General features: G+C 40.0%; 1 protein-coding gene across 1 annotated transcript in view; it reads right to left on the minus strand.

Moving 5' to 3' along the window:
• The window catches only part of TNFSF4 (TNF superfamily member 4), a gene marked incomplete at both ends in the record, with an annotated part of 17,678 nt that extends 1,492 nt beyond the window's left edge, over window positions 1-16,186 (minus strand). Inside the window, one exon of the mRNA XM_082672745.1 lies at window positions 15,991-16,186. Within this exon, the coding sequence (XP_082528871.1) occupies window positions 15,991-16,186 (196 nt within the window). The remainder of the gene's footprint in view (window positions 1-15,990) is intronic.
• Between the last annotated feature and the right edge of the window lie 3,564 nt (window positions 16,187-19,750).

The following is a 19,750-nucleotide window of genomic DNA, read 5'->3' on the forward strand; positions in this document are numbered from 1 at the left end:
TCCTCATTTGCCAAACTCTTCCTTGGTATATTGTTTTCGCTCACTAATCCCCAATTTCCCATTCTGGATGACAGAGCACTTAACAGTCATCTTCTTAAGAAACCCATTCAGTCATAGAGATACTTCATGGACAAGGCTGTGACCAATCAATCCTTCATGGCCACAGACTCCCAGAATGCACTGGGAGTGAATTCTGAAAGCTTCCTGACTGCTCGCTTTTTCACTGGAAAACAGGAGTAAGTGTCCTATTTTCAGGGCATACAGGCAATAAAAACTGTTCTAATCCTTCAGAGATGAGTAGATCTGCGTGTTGCATTTTTTAATGTTGGGTCTTTCCCTACTCTTTTACCATGTGAAAAATCTAACCTGAACCAAGTGAGTACTCAAAAGCAAGAAAGAAGTAAAACAATGAAGAAAGGAAAGCTAATAAATAAAACGTCTGTGGAAATTTGGTGGTTAAAGGAATGAAGAAGTTCAATATGGAGCAAACTCCAAAATATTAATATATTAAGTGAAAAAAGCAAAAGCAAAGGGCAGAATCATGTATAAAGTACATTACCATTTGTGTCAAAAAATAATGATAATGTTTGTGTGGGCACTGAATTTATCTGACAGAATATAATGTTGCCTCTGGGGAAAGGAACTGGAAGCCTGAGGACAGGAGTGGGAGGGACTCTTACTTTCCATGGTTTACTTTTTTATATTTTATAAATTTTGTATTACCTACTAAAAAAGGAAATAGAATACAACAACAACAACAAAAACCCACCACCTACTGCACCTGCCAAGGACAAGAGCTCCTCCCACCAGGCTATTTTTGGCAAGATGTCCTGATCAAAGGTGTGGGGAGGAATTTGTTTTCATACTCTGGGGTGCGGAATCCCTGCTTCCCTGGAATCCCTGCTTCCCACTTTCCTGGCACACTCATAGCAGCAGTCAAACAGATTCCACTGGGGCCTGCCCATGCAGATGAAGAATCTCCTACTTCCCTTGTACATAAAATCAAAAGCCTCACCAAGCTTAAACCAACAGGCAGTGTAGGAAGAAGGAGAGCCTTTCTGAGCCCTGCCAGTGCCTGGGCCCCTGGAGCGATATTAGTCAGCAGTGAGCAGGTGGAGAGGTGTTGACCTGGGAAGACTTGACAGTCCTCAGCTCTCTCCCCTCTGCGGACTGTTTGTGAGGCTGGATTGGTATCCTTCATGCTTAAAGCAATGTTCTGGAAGAAGGCCTCTCAAAAAGCATATTACCCAATCACGATCACCATAATCCCCTGGGTAAATGAATACCTCCACTGCTCTCTGGGCAGGTTGGTCCCAGCCTGAATGGCCACCTTGTTAAAGTCAGAAGCAGCCTGCGCAGTTGCACAAAGAGCCCAGGGCTCAGCATGCAGCAACCTGGTCCTAACGCCAGCCAGGCAAGTATGGTGTCATCTTAGGAAAGTTTTATAATTTCTGTAGACATCAGTTTTCTCATCTTTAAAAATTCCTCCAAGATCACAGACATCCCTTTCAGCACTAACTGTTCATGATTTAAATTTTAAAAGTTGCAACTCTAAGTCAATTTTAATAAAAGAGAAAAATAGGAAGCTTCCTCACCCCAAATTTGCATAAAGCTCTCTGACTTAAAAGTTCTCGTGGTTTGATTATTTGACTGACTTTGCAAAATCTCCAAAAGGTTCCTGCAAATAAAAGAAATTTCCTAGTGTTCTAAAATACAGTGATGATTAAGTAGGGGCAGTAATGACCAAGAGGACATTCTGAGACCAAGATGCTGAGAGGCAGCAAGGAAAGCACACGTGACTTCCTCTTTCAGGTAGATGCAAATACAACTCCAGATTCGGGCTTCCTTTCCTTCTCCTGAAGGTCACCCAGTATTAGAAATTTGTATATTTTCTTCCTAGCATCAACACCACCAAACCTAGGCAATGTTGGGAAATAAGACGGTGTTTCCTCTTGCTCCATGCCCTTCTACGGCTTTTCCCTTCATCCTCCATACCTGATCGCCTCATTCTGACTACCCCACTGCCCAGAAATACCCTCACAGTGCCCAATTCAAGGCCTTCCATCACCTGGCGCCAACCTCCTTGTCAAGCATCACCGCTACACATATCCTTTCTGTGTCTTATGCTGGAGCCAACCATTTCCTCTAAGCTCTTTGCCCTTGAATAGAGCCTGGTAGGACAAAACAGAGGGCATAGGCTTGGGAGTCAGATTCACGTCAAATTGTGACTTCTCTAGTTTTGTGAATTTGGAAATGTTGTATACCATTGCTGAGCTTTAGCTTTCCTGTCTGTGAAAATAAGGCATAATATTATTATTGGAATGTTCCAGGAGATGACTGTAAAGCTTAAATAAGTTAACATATGTGAAAGTACCGAGGAGTTTGCCTGGCACATGGTAAGCATTTGAAAAATACTTGCTTCCTTTTTTCTCTCCACCAAGAATGGCCCTCCATCTATGTCGACCCATCAAAACATCACCACCTTCAAAGCCTAAATCAAATCCCTGATTTTTGGTCTCCCATAGCGAGTACTTAAAAACCACTCTATTCACATGGATGTTTATAATAGCTTTGTTTATTATTGCTAAAACTTGCCAAGCAAAAGCAATCAAGATATCCTTCAGTAGGCTGAATGGATAAATAAACTGTGATACATCCAGACAATGGAATATTGTTCAGTGCTAAAAGGAAATGAGCTTTTCAAGCCATGGAAAGACATGGTGGCACCTTAAATGCATATTACCAAATGAAAGAAGACAATCTGAAAAGACTATATACTGTATGATTCCAATTATGTGACATTCTGAAAAAGGCAAACTATAGACACAGTTAAAGATCAGCAATTGCCAGGGGTGAGGGAGGAGGGAGAGATGAATAGGTGAAGTGCAGAAGATTTTGAGTACTGACACTATTCTGCATGATACTCTAATGGTGGGTACATGTTATTGTTCATTTGTTAAAAATCCATAAAATGTACAATACCAAGAGTGAACCCTGATGTAAAAAAATTTTTTAAATCACTCTATTGACTTTCATTCTACCACCATTGGATACATGTCTCATCTCCTCTACAAGACTACTTAGCTGTGTGCTCTTGGGAAAATGGCATTACCTTGCTGATTTTTAGTTTCTTCATCTATAAAATGGAAATAGTAAAATCTATATCCCAGAATGCTGTTGTGAAGATTGAATGAGATAATGTACCTAAATTTTCAGTACCTGACCCGGAACATTGTAAGGAGTTGATAAATGTCAGCTATTATTCTTGGATGCCCATGAGAGATAAGATCCATGTCATGTTCTTAATTTAGTCTATATAACACTATTTTAGCTTTATATATGACCACAGAATGAAGGAATTAATAAAATGAAAAACGAAGTCCAACGAAATTCCTAAAATAACCCTCTGGCTCTCTGTAGCCCAGAGAAACAATACAAAAGAATCCTGGCTTCATAAGAAAGGTTACCAGAAAACAATCAGAAAATATTAATTTTACCCACATGCACAAACATGGTCTTTTTCATATCAAGAAAATCAAAATCCTCATACCTTCTCCAGATACTAAAAGAAAATATCAAAGGTCCCAGAGGGCTTTCATGTAAGGACAAGCTATACAATAAGGCTTCTTCAATATGCAAAGTCTGAAGAGCCAGTACCATCCTCAAAGGGGAACGGAAACTCCTATAAGTCTACACACCAGAATCAAAGCACAGTCCTGAAGTTTGAATGAGATGGTTTCAGAAGCATGAGTATAAAAGAAGTCATCTTCTAACTGAACATTGTACTTTACAGATGAAGAAACTGAGGCCTACAGAAGTAAAGGGATTCAACTCCTGTCCTCCAATGAAAGTACAACTTTCATTATACCAAAACACAGTTTTCTTTCTCCCCATGCAAATTTAAAGTGTGGAGAAATTTCTTTGAAGACTTTATTAATATTCCATTCCTTGTGTCCACTTCGGTGCCAAGGTGGAGGAAAGAAGAAGTTGCCACACACAGCAGATCGGCAGGGTGGTGGTCTCACGATGACCTCCTCATGAAAGTGCATAGGGAGAGCCAAAAGTTCAGGCTTCCCTCCGGGGTTTGAGGGCTGTCATAAGCAGAGCCAAGAAAACAGAGTACTCAGTAGGCAGCTGATATATGGGCTATTTGACCAATTGACTGAATAATGCACATGTCCTGTCTAGGAGCAGCTGATGATATGAAAAAAGGTCAGCTGTCCCACTGTTCTCAAACTCTAATGTACATTTGATTCACCTGGAAAATTTGTAAAAATGTGTAGATGTCTATTCATAAAGATTCTGATTCAAAAGGTGTAGGTGGACTCAGTAATCTGCATTTTTACAAGCACCCAAGGTTCAGGATTTGAGAATTACCACACTCAACTGTGAACTCCTGAAGGCCCAAATCCAGAAAATGTATCTTCGACCATGCCCTTGGCAAAAAGCATGCCTGTCCCAAAGCTGGTGCTCAAAGGATGTTTGCTCTACTGTAAGCACTATTCAATAGTTGATTGAATAGTTATATGATTGCCATGTTATTGCTGATTTGAAACAGCATCAACAATTATTGAGTATCTGTTATATGGCAGGCATTACATTCAACTCTAAGAACACAAAGGGAAAGAAGACACAATCCTTATTTTTGACAAACTTGTATATCAACTGGGGAAACAGCTCCTCTACAAGAAAACCTTTGGTAAGCATCAACAGGCAATGTATGCCACAAGGTTCCAGAGAACAGAAAAATCATTGCAGGCTTTGGCCACTCAAGAAGGAAAGACATGGTCTTAGGCCTTGAAAGCGAAAGATGACCTAGATAATCCAAAGGCATTATATGGAAGAAAGGTCTAGCAATGAGACCATTCTTGGTATAGTCAAGAAAAACAATAAAAACTTATTGAGAACTTATAACATGCCATGCACTGCATTACTCTTTCTCAATTTCATTACCTTTTTTGCTATCCAAAATAACACTGTTAAGTAGAAATAGTAATTACCCATGTTTTACAGATAGAAAAATGAGAATCAGTGCTGTTAAGAACTTGCTCAGGAAGAAACAGGTATTAACTTGAGTTTGATTGAACCCCAAGTTCATGGTAACATCCTTTCTCTTTATCCTACTCTATTTTAGGGTAAAAAACCCCTAAGAAAGCATTTGAGGGTTCAAAATTAATTTGAATTATTTTAATTGTCAATACAGAATAAGATTAAAACATTAGGTTTTAGATAGTTGTCGAAATATTCAGATATATCTCAAAATATCTAGACATTCTCCAGGAAAGAGCTCCTCAGTCAATCCTACAAGGTTGTGTAGTATAGGTTGGCAAAGCCATTAGCTGGGCTCTGATTAGATGCAATTGTCCTGATAAGGGGCAGCAGGACAAGTACAAAGTAGGCAGCAAGCAGGCGATGCAAAGAAGCGTCAGAATTATGTCCTTTCCTGGCCTCTCTCAGCACCTGGAGCACTGAACTGTCTGAGAACACAGATGGAAAATGTCTGATATCTAGCATTTACCCAGCAGCCTGCACCATGTTCCCAAAAAGGTGATGCTTGCTTCATGGGCTCATCTTTGGAATGTGTGAGTTTCTAATTCTGACTCACTGGGATGTGGCATGAGGCTGCCAACCTTATACGCATGCGGCATTTGTCCTGGAGGGGGATGTATCTGTGGCAGGAGGGAATGATACTCATCAAATATGAAACCAGGAAGTGGGCTCTGCATTCACTATGTGGGCCTTGCCCTTCCTCACTTGATATCAGTCAAGATCCTGGGTGGAAGTGGGATGGGATGTGAATCAGTGGAGGATGGCGGGGAAACAGATCTGTGATGGGAACTCTGTGGTTCACCCTGCAACCTCCACTGGGATGTGAATGTCTCCTCCCCCAACACTGGGCTTCATGTCAATCAGAGGAGACCTGAGAGATCATGAAAGCACAGCCTCACAAGCTCTCAGGGTGTGTTTCAACGAGCCTCTGAAGAGGAAGATGGAATTTTCTATATTTACCCATTACAGTGGGCTGGGCAGGTAGACTCTCACCCTGGTGGACTTAGTGTGTACTCAGCGGAAACTCCCTTACAAAGGCAAGGGCCCACACTTCGGATCAGCGAAGTTCAGAACCCCACTCAGAGAAAGGAATAGGAAGAATGGGCAAAAACTGATTCTTTGGCCAAAGAGTCTTCCATAATCAGAAAACTTTATCCCCAAAGTTACATTTCTTAAGAGATGAAGATGTGTGACTTTGAAAATCTTGCTGAATAAAGAGTCTACTGAGATTTAATGAATACAAAGAAAAGCCATTTTAACTGTCATTCAAGACTCTCTCTTTCTCTATTCCCACTCTTCACCATGGCTGCCAGCACCTTTTTGCTGTAATCTCTCTCTTAACTTTTATTCTCCTCGCTACTACACAGGCCCTGTGATATCCTAATATAGCCTCCTTTCTCTAACCACTTCCACTTTTCTTGTCAAATTTACTTAGTAATGGCAAGTCTCTACTAACTGACCCTCTCCCCTCTATCTCAGAGAACAGGAACTGTGGTTTCACTGTCTCAAATGCTTAGCAAATTAGCAGATTCCTAAGAGGAATTATCAGGTATTCAGATAAACAACCAAATGAACCAAAAGCATCCATGTGGCATGAACATACCTTCAAAATTTTGTGATTTGCAAAATTTTGCAACCAATTCTTTATATCCTCAGGGGGAAGATTTTCTTATATCTGGGTTTCCCTTTCCACATTTACTGGGGAAATCCTTAAAGTACACTGACAAAGGGGTCTGCCAAAACATTTCTAAGAATTCCTTTCCTGTCAGACAGAGAAAGACAAATACTGTATGATATCAGTTATATGTGGAATCTAAAAAATACAACAAACTAGTGACTATGACAAAAAAGAAACAGACTCACAGATTCAGAGAACAATCTACTGGTTACCAGTGGGGGAGAGGGAAGGGGGGTTTGAAAGGTACAAACTACTATGTATAAAATACGGATATATTGTACAATACAGGGAATATAGCCAACATTATATAACTATAAATGGAATATAATCTTTAAAAATTGTGAATCACTATGTTGTACACCTGAAACTTATATAATCTTGTACATTATATTACTTGTATAATCTTGTAATAAATTAAAAAAAAATAAATTGAAAAAAGAAATAACTCCTTTCCCCACCTTGGTGATCTCCAGCAAAACACCCTAGTCTCTAAGCAAATGGAAGGGTTGGTTTACAAGGTACCCACTGCATTATCATAAATCTTACAATGCCTTAAAAATAATGGCATTTATAAATAAACCTTTGCTGAGCTAAGGTGGAACTTAGCCCTTTAGACTATGCCCTGACCTTGGCTAGTGGCTGCATAATCACATAATATCTGACACTGGCTTGAGCCAACACCATATGTGATTGCTCAAGGTTTTATACATTGCCCCATTCATCCTTAAGTACAAAGCGGGTAGCAGAATTATTAAAATCAATATCTTTCTACTTGAAGTCACTCATTCCCCATCTCATTTGCTATATAAAAAAGGAGGCACTATTGCCTTGGAAAGGCAACCTAGTAGAATGGACAAGGCATTGGGCTGGGAAAAGGAACACTGAGGTATGGTCTTAGGCCAGAACAAGTCCTTTCACTTTCTCAGTTTCTAATATCCTTATTTTTATGTCCATCCTCAGTTAAGATGGTGGAATAAGCACTGTGGAATGAGGACTGTCTAAGGACTTTTCCATACCAGAGATTAGGCAAATCACAACATTCAAAAGAGAAATCCCAAATTATTGGTAGATAAGAAGACCTTTTGAATAGAAGACCTTTTCAACACAATAAACCCCTCAGCTGTAACAAAAGCAAGTTTTTTCCCCCAAGTGGCTCCCTGTGACGGTTAATGAACAATCAAGAATATCTTTTGTGTTGTTTATGCAATGAAGCTCTTAGCCTCATTTGCATGAGGCTAAATAATCCTCAACCTATATTCTGGTGTGAACTAAGATTGGTGACTGGTAAAAATCATAACCGGGGCTTCCCTGCTGGCGCAGTGGTTGAGAGTCCGTCCGCCTGCCGATGCAGGGGACACGGGTTCGTGCCCTGGTCCGGGAAGATCCCACATGCCGCGGAGCGGCTAGGCCTGTGAGCCATGGCCGTTGAGCCTGCGCGTCCGGAGCCTGTGCTCTGCAACGGGAGAGGCCACAACAGTGAGGGGCCCGTGTATCGCAAAAAAAAAAAAAAAAAAAAAAAAAAAAAAAAAAATAATCATAACCGAACAGCAGTGGAATGATGATGGTGGTGGTAACGATAATGACAATGACATTTTAAACTAAAGCCTTCCTGTTAAATAATGGAAGAGAAACGAAGCACCTAATGCAAAAAATAAAGTATGCTCACTTTATAATCCCAATTGAGTAACTAGATATTGAAGCTAGGTAGATAGCCCTCTGTGAAACTTCTTACTGAAGAGCTGTACCCTACTTGGTTATCCAGTGCTTATCATGCACTATGTTATTGCTTGACCATCTTCTTTCTCCACTAGATTGCAAACTCTGAGAGGGCAAGGAAGACCAAGTCTTGCTTACCATTGCTTCCTCAATGTCTGACAGGTAACTTATTTTCCATAGATAAGTAAATAAATAAGTAAATTAATAAATGGTTGGTAGTGAGTTGAATAGTGTCCCTCCAAATTTATTTCCACTTAGAATCTCAGTATGTGACCTGATTAGGAAATAGGGTCTTTGCAGATGTAATTAGTTAACATGAGGTTAACTAGATTAGGGTGGGTCCTAAGTCTAATATGTGTGTCCTTAAAAGAAGAGGAGAGGACACACAGATTCGCACAGAGAAGATGGTCATGTGAACTTGGAGGCAGAGCTTGGGGTGATGCAACTACAAGCCAAGAACACTAAGGATTGCTGGGAGTCACCAGAAGCTAGAAAGAGGCAAAGAAGGATCCTGAAGGATCCTTCCCTACAGCCTTCAGAGGGAGCATGGCCCTGCTGACACTTTGATTTTGAATATCTATCCTCCAAAACTGTGAAAGATTAAATTTCTTTTAAGGTACCCAATTTGTGGTACCTTAAAAGGCAGCCCTAGGAAACTAATACATGGTTGAAAAGATATTTGCATATAGTGTGAAATCACACTTACAACATTAAAATAATTCTTTGAATCAGTCTGATAGAACTAGAAAGGCCCAGGGAGATTATATAGTCTAATCTCCTTATTGTTTTTTAAAAAAGTACAGCTCGGAGTGAATAAATGACTGAGCTAGTGCCCAAATCCAAGTTCCCTTGCTCTTCTATGAATATATCACACATGGCAATGATTTGCTTCATCAGAATAACCTATGCTGTATTATGCGCTTGTTAAAGCTTCATTTGTTGTGTTATCTCTATTTGTGGAAGTAGATTTAGATCCCTATTTTAAAAGAATCTTGCTTCCCTTTATGCCAGGTTATAAATCTTTCCCCCAATTTTTCTTCAAAAGCAATTAATGTCAGAAAAGGAAACAAATTTTAAAACAGCCAGCCAAAATTCTTACAGCTTAGAGCCATGGCGTCTTGGCCAAGTGTAACGGAAAGAAACAGGACTAGAATTTAAACCTGGTCCTAATTTATAACCAGACCTTCCTATATTGACCTAGACAAGTCTCTATGCCTCAAATTTCCTCATTGTAAAAGTGCACACAAATATCTGTCTATCTTCCTCCGAGGTCATAGTGAAGAAGTGAGGACAAAAGTAGGGAAAAGATCACAAAACCAGAGATGGTTATTGCAAGTAGCACCAGGAGTGATGCCCCTCAACCTCCCGCAAAAAGAGCTTTGAGTTCCCAGTCTTCATCAAACCACATACAGGGCCAGATTAAGATCTTTATGGGCCTTGGAAGTTAAAAACGTTAAGCACCCAACACACAGGTAACTCAAAATATATTTTACATTACTGAGCAGTAAAACGTGTTTTACAACTTCTTTTAAAACCCAGCAAAGTTTTTATAATTTCCCTTGATGACTATTTTGATGCTTGTTTATAATTTTTTGTAATGTTAATTGTCATTTTCATCCTGATCTTTGCTTGACAGTTTCACTGGTTCTCTAGGGTTGTGCTGTGGCGACCTACAGGGCAGCCCAGCCTGAGGGTACATCATTTACACTCACTGGACACCCCCACAGCTCCCCACCTATATAACATTTTGGGAGTGTCGCTTTCTATCCATAAGCCCTTCTTCAATTAGTATTGGAAGAATTAAAGTTTGGGTCTATTTGCCCATCTTTCTGTCCAAGTATGTTCTTAAATAGCATTTTCAATGTTATCAAAGCTCGACAAATTTATACAAATTAATAACACATCAAACTTGCATTTCAGAATGAAAGGTTTGCTGAAAAGAAAGTAATGCATAATTATGCCCATCTTAGCTCCAACGTTTCTAATATTTTGAACCAGACCACTCTTCTAAATATAATTTTCTGCCCTATTTGGCAACCAAGTCATTGTAGAATTGCATGAACTACATCAACGTAAAGGGAGATGGAATCAGCCTGGGCCATGTGTTCTAAGTGTGCCATTTTAGATCTCTGAACCACTTTCAGACACTAACTTGATAACATTTTATACCCTCATAAATTCTCCCCTTCATTTTTCCTTTGTTCATTAATACAGCCATGAGGTCTTAATTAGACATCTATATTCAAAACTGCTAGAATTATACCAAGAGGGTTTTTTTTAGCCTTAAAAATTACAGTAGGAAAGTCAAAGTCCATGAAGTTAAGGTTAACTTTACCTATAATATGCTCTCTGAGATTTGAGTTATGGAGGGTTCATGTGTGTGTGTGTGTGTGTGTGTGTGTGTGTGTGTGCACGCATGTGCACGCTATAAGGCAAACATTTTAGTGGTGGTATGCTTATGGAAGCATGTTCATGAATAATAATAATAATCTCAACATTTACAAAGCTCTGTAACACATTTGTTCCTCACAATAACCAAATTCCAATTTTTGAAAATGATTAAATTGACACTCGGGATTTTGGGGACTTTACCCAGAGTCACAAAGCTAAAAGACTGGACTGAACCAGAATATTCTAGTTCCTAATCCAGTGTTCTCTCTCCTACACCTCAATGACTCCCCTAAAATCTTGAGAAGATATGTTGTATTTTTGTATGAGGAAGTGTTTTAATGCCTTCATTTGGCTACAAACAAAATGCACAAGCCACAGGATGCTGGGGAATCCAATTTCATCCTAATACTACCACATATGCCATATATTTTATCTGTGACTGTGAGAAATAACCCTTCTACTTTGTTATTCAGTTGTATCTTTTCACTCCCTAAATAGGAATAACAACATTGTACATGGCTCCTCCAACCTAAGTGATTCCAGAAGATTAATGTTCATGAGCCATGAATGGAGAATCCCTGAAGTGGGTGGGAAGCTGTGGGTTCTCTGAAAGTGAAGGGCACAGAAGTAATTTCCATTAAAAGAAACAGAATTGGAAGGGCAGGGTGGTCAGTCCCTAGGCAAGGCTAGGTCTACTCAGGGCTAGTAGCTAGGAGTTGAGGTCAGAGAAAAGGAATAGGGTCGATTATACTCCAAGGTCTATACCAAGAGCCCTTCTGCTTGCTTCCCATCTCTCCTCTGAGTGTGTATATTTGTTTCTATTCATGTGTACATATGTGACATTTTCCAGCATGATTCCTGTCCAAGCTATCCTGTCCTATTTTGAGTACTTGGGTCAGAACCCATATCTAAATTTTTCTTGTAGAAAATATCATCACTGTGTAAATAGTGAACAATATTAGGCCCTCTTGATATTGTTCATCCTCTTACACATGGATGAGCGCTTGGCTTCCTGAGAAAAGTGTTCTTAACTCCTCAGGAAATAAGAGTGGGTTCTCTTTAAAAGATATCCAAGAACTGTTAGTTTTACTGTGGTGCCCCCTAGTGCTATGTGAGATTAGACTCACTTTCTGTATTTGTCAATATGTAGACCACATAAGAGAAGCGAAATTTGGAGAAGTGACAAATTGGGTAATTTTTCCTGTATTTTCTTTTGCATAGAATGGAATGAAGTGTGTTCCCTTAGCATGAGTCACAAGACCCTTTGTGTCCTGCCCTCACCTAGATTTTCAGCTTCCTCTTCCTCCACTTTCCCCAATGAACTCTCAACTCCAACCATTCTGAACAACTTGCTCTTTTACCTAGAAAGCCTTCTGCCCCTACTCACCCACCATCATTCCTCTTATCTATTTAAAGAATTTCCACCTTTCTTCTAATATCAGTGAAGCATTACCTCCTCCTCCGGCCTTTACCCTCCCTGAGTTTCTGTTTTCCTGTCCATAAGTGGACTATGTCTAATGTCTGCTCAAAAATCCAACAATTCTATACATTTTCAGTACCTCCTTTAAGAGCCTCAAAATACTTAGTGACAAATCAGTTCAATACTTCAGATGTTTCTTTTTAGCTCCCATAAAATTTCTTATAAAATGCAAATTCAATTACATTGAATATTATTTCCATGTCTATCATAAAAAATTTCTTTAAAAACTTGTTAAATTACATGGGGACACATTTAATTTGAGCTAATGAGACAAGATTTTTTAATCAAAAATGCCTCTTTTTCTTCCTAAAGGATACAAAGTTCAAGTTATAGTCCGAAACTCCATCAAGAAACTGAATTCTAATTCTGGCCATCACTGATACAGAATTGGTCAGCTCACTTTCCAAATGCCTTCACTTCTGTCTTTCTCAGGAGTAAAAGTGATAAGAATGTAAACCTTTAACTGTGGGTGGGATGTGCTGAAGAATTATCACTAAAAGCACATCTTTAAAGTACTCTGATAAAGATCATACAAATCTTGGAAGAGCCCAGCTTCAATAGCTCTGAGACACATGGGTATAATTTGCAAAAGCTTCTCACCTTATAGATCAGCTTTCTTCTGCCACTGTTCCCAGGTGAAGTTATGGGGAAGCCTGGAAACCTGATACTTTAAATGGCAGTCCCAATAAACATCCAAACAGCATGTATTGATTTTTGTGACTCAATTTTATAACTTGTATCATGGATATTCTTCTACAGCATCCACTTCTTTCCCTTTTCTAAATAAGGTATTTTGCTAATCTAGAATAAGTTACTTAGATAGGTACATGGTATATAAATAAATACAGATTACAAATATATGCAAATTTGATTTCCCTCAGTCCCTTCTTAAGAACCAGGGTATCCAGAAGCTTAGACACAAAAATCTGTTTACTTAAATTGGTATTTCTCAGATCCTCATACCCATTTTATGACTATATATATATAAACTACATACCCACAGGATATTGACCTGGAAGAGATATTTCTTGATCATTTGATCCAACGGCCTCATGTTTCAGATGAGAAAATCGGGACTCAAAGAGGGATGTGTATTGTATAAGGAGTGGGTAAGGTCCATCTTTTTTTCTGACATTCAAAAACAAAAACTTCTGCTTTTCACATAATAAAACTTAACCAAGTGGTGAGAAAACAAAGGTTACTAAATAAACTTGATTGAAGGGAAGGTTGACTGCCAAATGGAGTTTAACAGTTTCATATGTATTTTTTTTACAGAGTCATCCATATAGGAAAATTTTTTATGAAGTTTAAAATTAAATCTAAGAAATAAGAAAAAAAAGTCATGATTATTCTCCAAATATCTTTCTCCTACAATGAAAGAGATCCAATTTAACTAGGCAAATGATGAGCATTTCAGCTTTATTTCACCCCCTATACATATCACTCTAATATTATGTCTTATAAAAGTAGAGATTTGATTGGTATCACCACCTACCCTATCCTTCAACCAAAATTCCCAACAATCTTATCTATGAATTTAGAAAAGCTATCAGTCTATGTCCCTTCTTCAGCAGTTACTTTACACCCTTCTCTCTCAATCAATCAATCTCTCTCTCTCTCTCTCTCTCTCTCTCTCTCTCTCTCTCTCTCTCTCACACACACACACACACACACACACACACACACACACACTGCTGCCACCATGACTGATCAAGTTCAGGGGAGAACACACACGACTGTCCTTCCCCTTAACAAAGCTTATGAGATTAAATTTAAGGACACAACATGCTGCCCTGGGTCTTATTAACAGTATAAGAAATTATGTTAGCTAAAACAGTCTAGCTAGAAGTAAGAAAAAAAAAGTTAATGTCAAGTTAAGCATTTCAAATATCTGTGCCCCAAAAAGTTCTGTATCCAGAGTATACAAGAACACGTTTGTTGAGCAAACAACTCTAATATACCTCCTCTATCTTTGCTTCCATTTCTGGGCCAGGACCAGAGAAAGCTAATTCTCTCACAAAGATCAGCTTCATGAATTCTAGTATCCTGGAAGCCAGCACTCAGCTTGCCTTCCAGGCTCTAGCACAGAACTGCTGGGCGACTTGCTAGAAAGAACCCCTATCCTCTGCATCCCTTGGGTACTGATAGTTTGGGGCGGCCCCCGCCACCAGCTGGCTACACATCTGTATCTGTTTCACCTTTTGCTCTCTCCTGCTCAGAGCCCTAGTGCAATTAATTGCTGAGCCTTGACTGGGGCCATATGTTCTGTCTTTTTATCATCCCACAGTGTAAGGAAATATGTAACACTGTGGTTGTTTGAAAAAGCACTCTCAGGGCTCCCAGACCTGGTGAATAAACTCAGCTGTTCTATTTTGGGTTACTCTTTGTTTTCTTCTCGGAAGGGCCTAATTCCGGTCTCTGTCTTGGGCATCCTGCCATGGACACTTTGCTCCTCCCCCCACACCCTCTCCCCAGATCGCCTACTCTAATTTCACCCAAAGGCTTCTGTGACGAGAAGGAAACATCTGGCATGATGAGGACAGGATGGGTGTGCTGTGGTGCTCACTGGTCTGCAGGCTTGAGTGTGACGTCAGCTACACTTCGGGAATTTGAGGACACGAGCACTCTATAGTACAGTGATCACATCTAGCCGGTAGGCACTGAAAACCCCTATTTCCTGTAGGTGAAGACAAGCCCAGGCATCGTCTAGGACTCTGCTCATCTTATCCTGATCTAATTTGAGGTACCCAGTCTCTGACCTGGCCATCAGAAATAAAAGTTCCTATTGTCTGACCTTTACCAGGGATAGACTTTTCTAACACAGAGCATCCACCAGGGAAACAAGAACTCTCAGACTAGCCCCAACAAGGGAACATGGGGACACTATTCATTTCTTTTCTTTTCAGTGGAATCTCCTGCAGTCAAGAACATCCTTAAAGAGCTAATAATGTTTGTGGATATGAATAAGTAAATAAGAAAAAATAATGTAAAAGGGACCATAATAAGCAGAAGGAAAAATGGAAAGAATATCTTCATTAAGTGGGGGAAATACTAAAATGATGATCTTCCACTACATAATGTATTGGACAAAGTGCTGTCTATAAGTTGTGATTGGTAGAGAAAGGCTGTGAGAAACAATATCTGATCAAGTTACTGGGGTAAACGTTTGGCCATGCATACATACAGGCGTGAACACATACATCTCTGCCCTTAAAATACATAGGCTAGCTATTTAAAAGAACTTAATACTGATACATTTAGCATTCTTCAAAAAGCATATTTGCTTGAGAGTCTATGAGGCTTATGAATACGATAGGAAAGTATAATAATGTACAGAGATTTTCTTATAACCCTTTTACATTAATTCCCTGATCAGATGCTTACTAGCAGAACAGGTAAACGAAGTAGGTATATCAGTGACTCAAAGCTTCTAAGTGACAGCTCATAAAGGAATACCAGGATTCTTGCATTGCAAAGAAAAAGAATAATCCAGAAGCAGTGCCCCTGCCCTATCTCCACTGTGCCCCACCACTGCCACTGCTGAAAAAAAGGAAGGAAAACAGAGACAAAAGGGTGTTTGACCACACTTTTACGATCGCTGAGCAGAAAAGGGAAAAAAAAAAAAAATTTGGTGTCAGATTATTTCCAAGTGACCATTTGCAGCTGTTGGAGCTGCCATCAGCCTGAGCTGGAGGAAAGGACATGCCAGTGGTGCATCTTACCTGAGCAGAGAAGTGCAGACAGATGTAGGTGAGACATAGGAGCAGCCCCAGCCCCTGAATTACGGAGGACACCAGCAATAGCTTGTTCCTCAAGAATCTCCGTCCTGGTGCGTTTCCAACATGCTCATCCAGGGGTTGGACCCCTTCCATCTTCACAATCTGGATGCAGGGAAGATGAAAACTGTGACAGAAGGGAACCTGAGGGAGGACTGACCTCTTCCCCGCAAAGAAGGAGATGAAGCCAAAACAAGGTGTATCAATCAGAAAACACACAAAGGTCCCAGGACCAGAGACAAGAGGCGATTGAAAGAGCAGAGCGGACTCTCAGTTTTAATGCTGCAGCTTTTGCAGGCAGGCGGGGGAACTTCTTTGTGACTAATCTGAATTTCCCCTTTACTTTCTTTCTTTTTTTTTCTCTGGGCTAACAGGGAGTTGTTTTTGTGGCATTCCAGTTCTGATTTGAGTGACTGTGAAATGACACTCATAAAAGTGTGCTATTTTCTTAATTTCTCATTGCACCAGTAACCAAATTGTGGGTCACTTGATAAAGATAAAAATCATCATCTGTTGATGTAGGAGCTCATCGATCCCTTCTCCGAGGTGTCTTAAATCATAGAAGAGATTTAAGGAAAATACTAGCCTTAAGTTCTTGCCTGCACTTTATTGGGTAACTAAGCACTGAACCCATTCAACAGATTCAGGGGAAAAAAAGCACATGAAGACCATTCTTCAAGTGAAAAAAAAGAGAGAAAAGTTTAAAATAGGATGGTGAATCATGTAGAATAAAGGAGTAAGATCCTCTAGTTTTAGTCCATTGCATTATAATAAACTAGCATATACTGAGCATCTACTGTGTGTCAGGCACTGTGCTAGACAGCCCTAAAATCTTTTTCTCATTTAATCTTTGAGGCAAATTTAGTAAAGACTTACATGATTAATTTTAAGCATAGCAGGAAAGAAGCAGAAGAGTAGCCTGACTTTTTCCCTTCCCTCCACTATACATTTTCTCCATACATAAGTTTGCATGAATGAACAAATGAATAGCTTCAAATAAGCTTTGAAGGTTGTTCCTTTCTTTGAGGTCAGCGTAGACACAGAACTTGGAAAGTAAGAGTATTCTACCAATAGACACTACTTACCCTTCACCACTGAAATAAATGATCAAATGAAATAAATGATAAAATTATTGATAATGTCAAGTTCATATTAATAAATATTTACTGAATACATAGTGAGCCCAGTACTATATTGGCCAGTATAGGTACACTGGGAGGGGCTGTTTAAGACAGAACAATGCTTCTGTGGGCAAGTATGTCTCTCTGAGCTCCCTATCAGCCACTCAATGGATATTTAAAGAAGGAAAGGAGAGAGAAATAACATCAACAAAATAAATGAGCTGTTGTATGCAACTTAATTTTATAGAAAATTGATATGAGGCATATTCAAGGGGGAAACAGCTTGTGGGAAATACATTTATTAATACAGTAATACAGTTTAAATCAATTAATATATGAATTGATACCCTCATTATAATCATTATACTTTGCATTTGCAGAACATATTGGTCTTCAGAAGTTCAAGTTTTTGTCTGAAATATAAGGTGACTGAGACACTACACCATACATGCCAAGCCAAAACTAGAAATCAAGTTCCATCTAAACTTAATTCTAAATAGGTATTCCTATGAGAAAAGTATGTGTAACATACAGGGTATGGATTAAAAAAAATTGAAAGGCAGAGTCAAGATGGCAGTGTGGGAAGATGAGGAGTTAGCGTCTCTCCACAACTAGAGCACCTGCTGGCCGCTGGTGGGGAACTCTGATGCCCAAGGAGACGAAAGGAACCCTAAAGTGAACTGGTAGGATGCAAAGGGACTGAGGTGGGGAGAAGTGGAGGCCAGACAGGATCTATGCCCCTGAGGTCAGGGAGATCAGGACACACAGGCGGGAGGGGCCCTCCACCAGGAGGAGAGGAAGAAGGGCAGAGGGCGATTGCCCCACCCACTCAGGCCAGGGAGCCTGCTGAGCTCCCAGGCCTGTCCCCTGCCCTCCAAAGCCCCCTCCAGGCTGCATGGGTCCTTGTGGGCACAGTAGGGAGGCTGGGGAGATCAGGAGAGGCAGGCAGGAGGGACTCTCCCAGACTGGAGGAGCAAGAGAGGAGAGAAGGGCATTTTCCCCACCCACTGGAGCCCCGGAAGACTGCTGGGCTCCCAGGGGAGGTCCCATGCCCTCTGAGACCAGGGGTGGGGGGCACGCCTGGACCCTTTCGGTCCCTTGAGCCTAGGTCCCACCCCCCACAGCCCCCAGGGACTTTTCCAGCCCTGTGGGTCCTGAGCATTGGCCCCGCCCACAACGCAAACCTCGCCCTTGCTTAGGCCCCACCCCCTACAGCCAAGGCCTCGCCCCCCCCACCGCCTTTTTTTTTTTTCTTTTCCCTCCTCCTCTTTTTTACTATTGTGGTACTGCTGTACCTTCTGGTTGTTGTTTTATCTATATTTTTATTTTTATATTCTTTCTAATATATCTGTTTCCTAGTCTAATTTTATTTTTTACTTTGTTAATGTTCTCTTTATTTAATTTTTTTTTTTGTGCCACCCTACACAGCTTGCAGGATCTTGGTTCACAAGTTGGGGGTCAGGTCAAAACTCCTGTGGTGCGAGCTCTGAGTCAGAAGCACCAGACAAACAGAGAACCTCAGACCCCAGAGAGTATTCATTGGAGTGAGGTCTCATGGAGTTCCTCATATCACCATCAAGACACAGCTTTACCCAATAGCCTACAAACTCCAGTGGTGGAAGCCTCAGGCCAAACAACCAGTAAGACAGGAACACAATCCCACTCATTAAAAAAAAAAAAAAGAGGCTGCAAAAAACTAGTCACAGATAAAGGAGCAAGGTAAAAACCTACAAGACCAAATAAATGAAGAGGAAATAGGCAATCTACCTGAAAAAGAATTCAGAGTAATGATAGTAAAGATGATCCAGAATCTCGGAAATAGAATGGAGGCCCAGATTGAGAAAATACAAGAAACGTTTAACAAAGATCTAGAAGAAGTAAAGAACAAACAAACAGAGATGAACAACACAATAAGTGAAGTGAGAAATACACTAGAAGGAATCAATAACAGAATAATTGAGGCAGAAGAACAAATAAGTGAGCTGGAAGATGAAATGGTGGAAATAACTGCTGAGGAGCAGAATAAAGAAAAAAGAATGAAAAGAATTGAAGACAATCTCAGAGACCTCCGGGACAACACTAAACGCACCAACATTTGAATTATAGGGGTCCCAGAAGAAGAAGAGAAAAAGAAAGGGTCTGAGAAAATATTTGAAGAGATTATAGGCGAAAACTTCCCTAACATGGGAAAGGAAATAGTCACCCAAGTCCAGGAAGCACAGAGAGTCCCATACAGGATAAACCCTAGGAAAAACATACCAAGACACATATTAATCAAACTAACAAAAATTAAATTCAAATAAAAGATATTAAAAGCAGCAAGGGAAAAACAAAAAATAACATACAAAGGAATCCCCATAACATTATCAGCTGATTTTTCAGCAGAAACTCTACAGGCCAGAAGGAAGTGGCATGATATACTTAAAGTGATGAAACGGAAGAACCTACAACCAAGATTACTCTACCCAGCAAGGATCTCATTCAGATTCAATGGAGAAGTCAAAAGCTTTTCAAACAAGCAAAAGCTAAGAGAATTCAG

This window comes from Grampus griseus (genome assembly GCF_964374135.1).
Source record: "Grampus griseus genome assembly, chromosome: 1".
Classification (NCBI taxonomy): Eukaryota; Metazoa; Chordata; class Mammalia; order Artiodactyla; family Delphinidae; genus Grampus; species Grampus griseus.